This window comes from Rhinopithecus roxellana, chromosome 3, assembly GCF_007565055.1.
Source record: "Rhinopithecus roxellana isolate Shanxi Qingling chromosome 3, ASM756505v1, whole genome shotgun sequence".
NCBI lineage: Eukaryota > Metazoa > Chordata > Mammalia > Primates > Cercopithecidae > Rhinopithecus > Rhinopithecus roxellana.
In genome coordinates this window covers 104016017-104027515 of record NC_044551.1, presented here as the reverse complement: position 1 = coordinate 104027515, position 11499 = coordinate 104016017, and the positions used below count along the sequence as shown (strand labels likewise).

Here is an 11499-nt window from a genome sequence, read left to right as displayed (position 1 = left end):
TTCCTCACAGAATTGCCTTTGAAACTCTCAAATATCATGTGTTCATATATGTGTGAGTAAACTTTTTAATTTTATTCTGTTTAGTAAACATCCATGTTTAGTTGTAATCTATAATAGTATGACTAAAACTTTAAAAAAGTGCAAAATGAGAACAATGGTAGTAATCCAGCTTGTTAGATAAGAAAGAGATTACTTTGATGTAGTCATGGAAGAATTCTCAAGGAAAGTGGGTGTTGAGAACTGAATTGTTTCCCCCGCCCTTCAAATTCATATGTTGAAGACCTAACCCTGAGTATGATGCTATTCAGAGATCAAATTTTTAGGGATGTAATAAGTTTAAATAAGGTCATAATGCTAGGACTCCAATAGGATTGGTGCCACTATAAGAAGAGGAAAACACCAGAGAGCTCTCTCTCCACATGTGCACAGCAAAAAGGTCATATGGGGTTGTGGCCACAAAAAGGTGGCTATTTGCAAGCAAAGAAGAGAGCTTGTACCAGAAACTAATCCTGATGGTACCTTGATCTTGGACTTCAAGCATCCTAAATAAATCTGTGTTGTGTAAGCTATCCAGATTGTGGTATTTTATTATGGCACCCCAAACCAACTAACACAGTGGGATCTAAGGAACTCTTGAGGAAGTTGACACTGAAAAATTTGAGCCTCTATGGAATGTGTTTGTGGACCCTTAGTTCCACTAATTGGAACACTGTAGTAAAAAGAAAAAAAGGTCGCAAACTAGTTACTTTTAATTATAATAGCTTTGTCATTTCATACATCTGACAGCATTGAATTGATCCAGGTCAGCCCTCCATGAATAAAACAGTGAGACAGTTTGCTTTCTAGAGAAACTTTCAACCTAATTAACACAAATACATTATTATTACTGGAGAAACTGGGCATTGCTTAATGAAAGCCAGTTAGTAGAACTACCTTTGTTATCAAACAAAATAATTTTTGAGACTGTAGGAAGTCTCAAAAAAGAGGTAGGAAGATTGAGTTGGAGGTGATATACCTGGAACAAATGATTTCACATTAAAATGTGAAAATGGAACAATACTAGTCTCTTTAAAAACAAGAGTATCTAAGGTTGTTGAGAGCTTTTAATATAAAAGAATAACCAGTACACAAATAATTTCAAATTAAAGTAGACTGTCATAAATAGTATAGTATGCTCCACTGATAGAATATCATAAATACTATAAATATGACCCACTGGTGAGCAAAATTAAACTTATCTTTGGGGCTGTGGAAATAATTCTTAAAAGAGATGGATGGAATTTGACCTGGTCTTGAGAAGTAGCACTTGAGAAAGCAGATGTAGCAGAGGAAGCCTCATAGCTAATGGAGACAGCATGGGCTAAGGAGGAAAACAACTAAGCAATTGCTGATCCTGAGGAGACTGGTGGTTTAAGAACTGAGATTTTAGGGATCAAAAGTAGTGGTCAAGAGAAAAGGCTGCAAAGCTTTTTAGAGTTACAGGAAAATTTTGTATTAATAATACATTTTCTGAAGCATTATGGGATCATCATAACTCCTTTCTCCCAAATTTAAACACAGATTTTCCATAAAGCTCTCTATTTTTCTTGATTATTTGACATTCCTTCCTATGTATTTATATGCAAGGTACACTACCCACCTGGAGATGAAAAAGCTCCTACACTGCAGGAGTTTAGCTTTAATGACAGAAGATAGACAAAGGAAACAATTACAATTCAGTGTACGATTTAGTAATGGCAAAACTACCTTCACGTAACACTGGTCAAACAAGAAGTCAGCTGTTAAATCCATTTGTGTCCAAATAATGTACCAAACTAAAGGAACATCTATTTCGTTTACCAAGTCAGAGCTATTCTAAGTGGAGTTCAGTTTTATGAGTTAACAGCATGGGTTCCGGACAAGGCTGGTTTCTTGGGCAAAGGCTCAGAAGTGGGCCTTGGTTAACTGTGCTTTGGGAACATCTTGAAACTATTAGTAATTTCATTTTGGAATTTGAGTTTTGTAAGTGAAGTCCAGCGGGATAATGGAATATGTGCCAAGGCCTTGTTGTCTCAGGTCATGTGTGGTCCTGTCTCCCACAGCCTCCCCAGGTGGACTCTCTGGTTTCCTGCTCTCCTGTCTCCACTCAGCAACTGCTGCCACCTTGTTCCAGTGCATACACTTCTACCTGAGTCTTGGGGCAGGGGTCTCAGGCACCTTTGAGGGTCTGCTCTGACAACCTAATGTCTCTGTGCTTTAGGGAGCATCGCATTAAATAGTAAATTAAAAAACACCAAGAAGAGTCAAGAGATACTATAGAAGAAACTAGTTATTCTGTTTGTTTTGTTTTGAGATGAAGTTTCACTCTTGTTGTCCAGTCTGGAATGGTCTTGGCTCACTGTGACCTCCGCCTCCTGAGTTCAAGTGATTCTCCTGCCTCAGTCTCCCAAGTAGCTGGATCACAAGCATGCGTCACCACGCTCAGCTAATTTTGCATTTTTAGTAGAGACGGGGTTTTGTTTCTGGAATTGGTTCCTTCCGGTGGGTTCTTGGTCTCACCAACTTCAAGAATGAAGCCGCGGACACTCACAGTGAGTGTTACAGTTCTTAAAGATGGTGTGTCTGGAGTTTGTTCCTTCAGTTGTTCAAATGTGTCCGGAGTTTCTTCCTTCTGGTGGGTTGGTGGTCTTGCTGACTTCAGGAGTGAAGCTACAGACCTTTGCAGCGAGTGTTACAGCTCTTAAAGGTGGTACATCCAGAGCTGTTCATTCCTCCCGGTGGGTTCGTGGTCTCACTGGCTTTCACGAATGAAGCTGCAGACCTTCGCCGTGAATGTTAACAGCTCATAAAGGCAGTGTGGAACCAAAGAGTGACCAGCAGCAAGATTTATTGTGAAGAGCAAAACATCAAAGCCTCACCAGAACAGGTTATCCCACTGGTGGCTGGGGTGGCCTGCTTTTATTCCCTTATTTGGCCCCACCCACATTCTGCTGATTGGTCCATTTTACTTAGTGCTGACTGGTGTTTACAATCCCTTAGCTAGACACAGAGTGCTGACTGGTGCATTTACAATCCTTTAACTAGACACAAAATTTCTCCAAGTCCCTACCCAATTAGCTAGACACAGAGGGCTGATTGGTTTGTTTACAGACCTTTAGCTAGACACAGAGTGCTGATTGGTGTGTTTACAATCCTTCAGCTAGACACAAAAGTTCTCCAAGTCCCCACCCAATTAGCTAGACACAGAGCACTGACTGGTGTGTTTATAAACCTTTAGCTAGACAGAGTGCTGACTGGTGTGTTCACAAACCTTTGGCCAGACTCAGAGCACTGACTGGTGCATTTACAATCCTTTAGCTAGACAGAAAAGTTCTCCAAGTCCCCAACCGACCCAGAAGCCCAGCTAGCTTCACCTCTCAGTTTCTCCATGTTAGTCAGGCTGGTCTCCAATGCCCGACCTCAGGTGATCCGCCGGCCTCGGCCTACCAAAGTGCTGCGATTACAGGCATGAGCCACTGTCCCCTGCCGGAAGAAACGTTTTTCCTGCATTTTGAACGAAGGGGCCTGGATTTTCATTTTGCACTGCACCCCACATATTATGTAGCTGGACTTGAAGTCCTATAGCAGTGGACAGTCCCAGGCAAGTGACTCTGGGCAAGGCACTGGGTGCCTCTTAAGTCACTTTACACATGTGTAAAATAATAGTTCAAAGCAGAGTTGGATTGCTCACTCCTGTAGTACTAGCTATTTGGAAGACTGAGGTGACAGGATGGCTTGGGTCCAGGAGTTTGAGGCTGCAGTGAGCTATAAATGTGCCACTGCACACCAGCCTGGATAACAGACCAGGTCTCTAACAAAATAATAATAATTATAATAGAATAATAATTTCTATCTTGTTGGATTTCTGTGGAGATTTTGAGCTAATTTATGTAAATCTCTTGGACCAGCATTTGACACATTTTAATGGTCAATACTAGAAAGTGTTGGCAATTATACATTACCTAATTCAAACACATTCCCTTACGTATCCTATGCCCGCCGGCTAATATTTCTAAACAGCCATTCCCACAGGCAGTACCAAATGTGTATCCTGGTTTTGCTTCAAACGTTCATTCCTTAAATTTAAACCCTTCTATAGTGTGCAGGAAAAAAATATTCGCACCTCAGCTATAATGTGAGGTTGGGACAAAAAGCTGCGAGGATCTAAAAAGGCGTGCTTGTTAGAAAAGCAAAAAACCTGCACAAACACTAGATTAAAAAAATGGAAGCAAAAAATCGTTCATTCAAGTGCTTGACCATTTCACAAGAGCTCTTTCACAGCCGTTCAGCGACCCCCTCGCCATTACGAGAGAAAAACCAAGGCCAGTACAATGCGGGCGCAGTGTACTAAAGGGACACACACACACAGTGTACTAAGGGGACACACACACACAAACACACACACACCCCGCATCTTGAAAACCTGGACGTTCCACAGCTACCATCCCCCGTCTGGTTTCCATAGGAACGCGCAATTCCGTTGCGTCGCCCTCTGCGCCGGAAGTTGCTTATATCAGTTCCGGTTCTCCCCTCCAAGCGTCAACGTTTCCTTTTCCCAGGCGGCAGCTAGAGCAGACGGCGGATGAATTGTGGACAGAAGAGGCTTCCGTTGAGGGGCGTGGCGACGCAGCCGCAGTCTGAGAGACCCAGTTCACGTGCAGGCACTGGCGGATCATATTCCTTCATCTACTATGGCTCAGCCGGGAACTCTGAACCTCAATAACGAGGTGAGCGCCGAGGAACCTATGGGGCTGACTTTGAGGGTCCTCAAAACCGGGTCTTTTGAGACGCGTGGTCGGAGGCGGGCATAGAGGGTGCGGCTGGAGGAACTTTCGTGGTGGGCCCAGGCGAGTTTCCCGCAGCTTGGAGTTTGGCAACCGGTAATTTCCCTTTTCGGTCTCTAGGTGACTAAAGTGAGAGACATGTGTCAGGCCCCACGAATTTATGTGTGTGGGACTTTGGGAAGACCCTTTAGCCTGGATATTCAATATTTTCGTCTGTAAAGCGGAACTCAAAGATAGTTCGTCCCAGGGTGGTTGTGAGATTAACTGAGATATGTGAAGTATTTGCAAGTGCCTGACCCTTTAACTTTCAGTACACATTACCAGCTCCTTATTGCCTGTAGAAAATGAAAGCGAGAAATTAAGAGCTGTAGCTTCTAAGAAATTGCTGATCTTGAATGAGACTGTATGCTCAGTACTTCGTTTCCTCTTCCAGTTAGTGTCTTATTCCTTTGCTTCCATTTACAGCAGAACTTCAATAAAGAACTGTTCATACTTGCTATCCCCAATTCTTTTTTCTGCTTCTTCAGTCCATTCTCATCAGACATTTGTTCTCACCACCGTCTCTTCCATAATGTGCTAATGTCAACAAAATACTATTCCTACCACTTACCCGCCTCTGGTTTCTGCTTCTGTTCAACGAAGTAATGTCATCCGAAGTCTTAAAGTAAGCTGGAAACGTAAGGATCGAGTAAGGAACTCACAGTGACATACAGAAAGGAAATCTTTATTCCGTGTATGAGCAGGTCACTGTTTAGTGTACACACAGTAGTGTAAGAGATATTTCATATTTTCTAGTAACAAGACGGGAAAATGAAGTGGGTAATATTTGTACTTGGTCTTTAAGGATCTTCCCCAGGAATCACTTAGTCAGTGATTCAGGAAAGGGGAAGAAGTCATTCCAGGCAGAGGGACTGGTATAAGCAGGAAAGGGTTAGTAGCAGAAGAACCCGTGGGTAATACAGGGATAGGTAACTCTTCATTGATGGGAACTTGTGAGATGAAGAAGGAAATAAAACTGAAATATATTCCCTACTGCCAGATTAACGAGTCTGGATTTCAGTTGACAGTGGAGTACAAGGTATGCTGAAGAGAGAAGCTGCAAGCAGTTACTGTTTACTCATAAACATACATTAAGCTTATGCTTTGTGCCAGAAAGCATTTGGTGGGCTATTTTCCATTAGGTTACCTGTGATGTATGAAAGATCAGAGTAATGTCCTTGGAATTTCAACCCCAGGGAGCTTCATATCAAATTTTGTAATGACTTTGATGATGGAAATGACGGGGGATAAGTCATTTAAGACTGTTTTTCCACTTAGCTAACTTCTGTTCTTCTTCAAAACAGTTAAAATTTGACCTTTAGGAAACCTTCATTAACTCACCTCGGTCTGGGTTAGGTGTCTATTCTTTGTGCAGCCAGATTGCTTTCTTCTCTGGGAACACTTATGTAACTGTTTCTGTCTTCCTGTGTTTATGTGTCACGTGTAACACATATGTTTACTAGGTAATTAAATGAATTTATGAAAGCAGGAACTACACACGTCCACCACTGAAGTCTAGTGTGTTCTAATGTGAAGGGGATAAAAAGGTCAGAAAAAAGTGAAGATGATGGAGGATATTATAATTTAAAATTAGTGGGGGACAAAAACCACAAAAGGAAATACAGTTATAGATTTATCTACATAAAAAAATTGAATAACATACCAAAGAAAAGAAAAAGGACAACCAACTAGAAAAAAATATATACAGCAAATATGACAAAGGACTAATGCCTTTAATAGGAAATACCTCATAGAAATTAAAAGAAACCATCTCAGAAAATAGGCAGAAGAAGTGAATTAACAACTTCTTGAGGAGGAAATGTTTCTGAAAAATAATTTGAATTTGCTTTCAATCTTTTCACTTCTTTTCCATCACCACTAGATTCCTAGTACAGCTACTGTACTAGCTTCCCAAGTACTTACATTGACTCTTCTCAAACTTTAATCTTATATATATATACTTTAGGTTCTGGGGTACATGTGCAGAACGTGCAGGTTTGTTACATAGGTATACATGTGCCATGGTGGTTTACTGCACCCATCAACCTGTCATCTACATTAGGTGTTTATCCTAATGCTATCCTTCCCCCGCCCCACCGCCCAGTGCCAGGGCCCTGTTGTGTGATGTTCCCTTCCCTGTGTCCATGTGTTCTCATTGTTCAACTCCAACTTATGAGTGAGAACATGCCGTGTTTGGTTTTCTTTTCTTGTGTTGCTTTGCAGAGAATGATGGTTTCCAGCTTCATCCATGTCCCTACAAAGGACGTGAACTCATACTTTTTTATGGCTGCATTGTATTCCATGGTGTATATGTGCCACATTTTCATTATCCAGTCTATCATTAATAGCCATTTGGGTTGGTTCAAAGTCTTTACTATTGTAAACAGTGCCACAAAAAACATATGTGCACACGTGCCTTTAGAGCAGAATGATTTATAATCCTTTGGGTATATAGCCAGTAATGGGATTGCTGGGTCAAATGGTGTTTCTATTGCTAGATTCTTGAGGAATCATTACACTGCCTTCCACTATGGTTGAATTAATTTACACTTTCACCAACAGTGTAAAAGTGTTCCTATTTCTTCACATCCTCTCCAGCATCTGTTGTTTCCTGACTTTTCAATGATTGCCGTTCTAACTGGCATGAGATGGTATCTCATTGTGGTTTGGATTTGTATTTCTCTAATGACCAGTGATGATGAGCATTTTTTCATATATTCGTTGGCTGCGTAAATGACTTATTTTGAGAAATGTCTGTTCATATCCTTCGTCCACTTTTTGATGGGGTTGTTTGTTTTTTTCTTGTATATTTGTTTAAGTTCTTTGTAGATTCTGGATATTAGCCCTTTGTCAGATGGGTAGATGGCAAGAATTTTCTCCCATTCTGTAGGTTGCCTGTTCACTCTGATGGTAATTTCTTTTGCTGTGCAGAAGCTCTTTAGTTTACTTAGATCCCATTTGTCATTTTTGGCTTTTGTTGCCGTTGCTTTTGGTGTTTTAGTCATGAAGTCTTTGTCCATGCCTGTGTCCTGAATAGTATTGCCTAGGTTTTCTTCTAGGGTTTTTATGGTTTTAGGTCTGACGTTTAAGTCTTTAATCCATTTTTAGTTAATTTTTGTAGAAGGTGTAAGGAAGGGGTCCAGTTTCAGTTTTCTGCATATGGCTAGCCAGTTTTCCCAACACCGTTTATTAAATAGGGAATCCTTTCCCCATTGCTTGTTTTTGTCAGGTTTGTCAAAGATCAGGTGTTTGTAGATGTGTGGTGTTGTTTCTGAGGCCTCTGTTCTGTTCCATTGGTCTGTGTATCTGTTTTGGTACCAGTACCATGCTGTTTTGGTTACTGTAGCCTTGTATTATAGTTTGATGTCAGGTAGCACGATGCCTCCAGCTTTGTCCCTTGTGCTTAGGATTGCCTTGGCTATGCAGGCTCTTTTTTTATTACATATGAAATTTAAATTAGTTTTTTCCAATTCTGTGAAGAAAGTCAATGGTAGCTTGATGGGAATAGCGTTGAATCTGTAAATTACTTTGGGCAGTATGGCCGTTTTCACAATATTGATTCTTCCTATGAACATGGAATGTTTTTCCATTTGTTTGTGTCCTCTCCTATTTCCCTGAGCAGTGGTTTGTAGTTCTTGAAGAGGTCCTTCACATCCCTTTAAGTTGTATTTCTAGGTATTTTTTTCTCTTTGTAGCAATTGTGAATGGGAGTTCACTCACGATTTGGCTCCCCGTTTGTTATTGGTGTATAGGAATGCTTGTGATTTTTGCACATTGATTTCGTATCCTGAGACTTTGCTGAAGTTGCTTATAAGCGTAAGGAGATTTTAGGCTGAGATGATGGAGTTTTCTAAATATAGAATCATGTCATCTGCAAACAGGGACAATTTGACTTCCTCTCTTCCTATTTGAATACCCTTTATTTCTTTCTCTTGCCTGATTGCCCTGGCCAGAACTTCCAATACAATGTTGTAAAGAGATTAAAATTAAAGTTTGTTGTTATTCTTGCGAAGTAAAGTAAAAATTTATCTTTACTCTTCTAAAAAATAAACCATCACTTTTTACTCTATCTTGGTGATTATTTGTTGCATATTCTCGGTACTTAGAAGAGAGAATTTTTAATTGCTTTTTATAGCAGCTTCCCTCATCTCCAGCACAGTACCTTGTCTACAGGTAAATATAAGAAGTAAATATATATTGGGCAGATGAAAGCATGGATAGCGTAACTGTCAACTAATGTTCAAATGAGAGGGAAAATCTCCTAAATGCTGACTTTTTTTCTCCCTTTCCATTAGAACTAGAGGAGAAATGCACAGTTGAAAACTACAGTGCCATAGCATTTAGTGAGTAAATAATTTGCAAAACTAGAGCTAGATTTTCTCAAGTCATCTGTTTTCTAAAATTTAGGCAGCAATGATATGTAAAAATCAGAATTAGGAGGCGTAGCAATCTGATGGAGTGCTTTAATTTCATAGGAAGGCCAAATCCTGTGTCTACAACTGACATTATTTTATTTTATTTTATTTTATTTTATTTTATTTTATTTTTTTTGAGCTGGAGTCTCCCTCTGTCCCCCTGGCTGGAGTGCAGTGGCGCGATCTCGGCTCACTGCAAGTTCTGCCTCCCAGGTTCACGCCATTCTCCTGCCTCAGCCTCCTGAGTAGATGGGACTACAGGTGCCTGCCGTCACTCCTGGCTAATTTTTTTTTTTTTTTTCGTATTTTTAGTAGAGACAGGGTCATGTTAGCCAGGATGGCCTGAATCTTCTGACCTCGGCCTCGCAAATTGCTGAGATTACAGGCGTGAGCCACCGCACCTGGCCTATTTTATTCACTGATAGCAAATTACCAATAGGCCCATTAGAAAATTGCTTTTCATTTCTTGTAAGACAGTGAAGGTAGAAACTAAAATGCCAAAGAACAAAATGAGTTGCTTCCACATATTGTAAAACATAAGAATGTCAAGAACCATGTTTGTATGTGCTTATGAAGTTACAAAACTCCTATGTCATGATTAGGTGCAGTGTACTTTTTAACAATTTTTTTCTGAAATATTAAATTAGGGCCTATCTGTAAGAAAAGAACCAATTTGTGTTTAGTTATTAAACTATTCTGGGAAGTTTTGCTAGGTGGCAGCATACGCCCAATAATGGTTAAATTGTAGATATTCACTAAACGTTCTAGATATTTTTAAAAATTGTTGCTCATCAGAAATAAAAAGTAAAATCAGCAATAAGTTATCATCCATATGACAAAATTAGGATCCTTTTTATAAAACAATAATTTTGGCCAGGTGCAGTGCCTCACTCTGTAATCCCAGCACTTTGGGAGGCTGAGGCTGGCGGATCACTTGAGCTCACAAGTTTGAGACCAGCCTGGGCGACAGGGTGAAACCTTGTCTCTACAAAAAATACAGAAAAATTAGCCAAACATCGTAGTACATACCTGTAGTCCCAGCTACTTGGGAAGCTGATGTAGGAGGATGGCTTGAGCCCGGGATGGGGCGGAGGTTGCGATGAGCCGAGATCACACAACTGTTCTCCAGCCTGGGCAATAGAGCCAGACCTTGTCTCGAAAAAAGACAAGAAACCCAATAGTTTTGTTAACTATGAATTACTTCAAACGTATGGGAAATAATGTAAAGAGTCTTATAATCTGCTTCCTCTGTTTAGGAAATGTCAATGTTTTGCTATATCTTAATGTTTAATTCCACCAATCTTCTTTTCTACCTCAGCGGTAATTATTCTTCTTGGTGTGTGTTTTTCTCTTCTATATTTTTTACAATTTTAGTAACATAAGTATCTATACCCAGTGTATAGTATTGTGTTGTGTACTTTTAAACTGCATATTGTTCTACAAATTATAAATTATAGTAGTCTCCCCTTATCCATGGGGGTTATGTTCCAAGACTCCCAGTGTATGCTTAAAACCTCAGATAGTACCAAACTGTCTTCATTATTATTATTATTATTTTCTGTACTATAATGGGCAGGTAACAGATACAGCAGGAATACACTGGATGTATGATTTACATCCCTTGTGGGATGGAGTAGTACAGTGAGAGATTTCATCATGCTGTTCAGAGTGGTACACAGTTTAAAATTTATGAGTTATTTATATTGGAATTTTGGCTAACCGCAGGTGATTGAAACTGCTGACAACAAAATTGTTGGTAAGGGGGGACTACTGTATTTTATTCACCAAATGTTACTTTTCAAGTTTTATTCATGTAATACCTAGAGATCTTTTGCATTGATTTAAAATACTACATTGCTATATGCTTTATTTAATACATTATCTTCTCTCTCATGCTACATTTTGTTAAAGTGCTGCAATGAATAATCTTGTGTGTAGCCTTTTCCTGTTGTTGAGGTATCTTCAGAATAGATTCCTAGAAGTAGGACTTTTGTTTTAAAGTACAGCAAGGTTTCCTCCAAAGGAGTAAACCAGTTTGCATTTCTACCAGCAGTGCATTTGTCTGTTTCCTCACAACCTCATACACAGAATGTGTTGTCATAGTTTTTTTGTATTTACTAACTTGATAGGTAATTAATGAATAACAGAAGTTTTAATGTATTCTTAGAAACACAGATATACTTAGATTTTTCTGAACACCACAAGTTCCCCTGGAACAATACTAGCTCTTGGAATAACTATTT

General features: G+C 39.8%; 1 protein-coding gene across 3 annotated transcripts in view; it reads left to right on the top strand.

The window, feature by feature from the left end:
* Positions 1-4642: 4642 nt before the first annotated feature.
* SRFBP1 (serum response factor binding protein 1) overlaps positions 4643-11499 on the top strand; it is a 62257-nt gene continuing 55400 nt past the window's right edge. The window contains exon 1 of one of the 3 annotated variants that reach the window (XM_010369160.2): positions 4643-4745. In XM_010369160.2, the coding sequence (XP_010367462.1) occupies positions 4710-4745 (36 nt within the window). In that variant the 5' untranslated portion in view covers positions 4643-4709. The other 2 variants (XM_030927323.1, XM_010369161.2) reach the window with 2 other exon arrangements.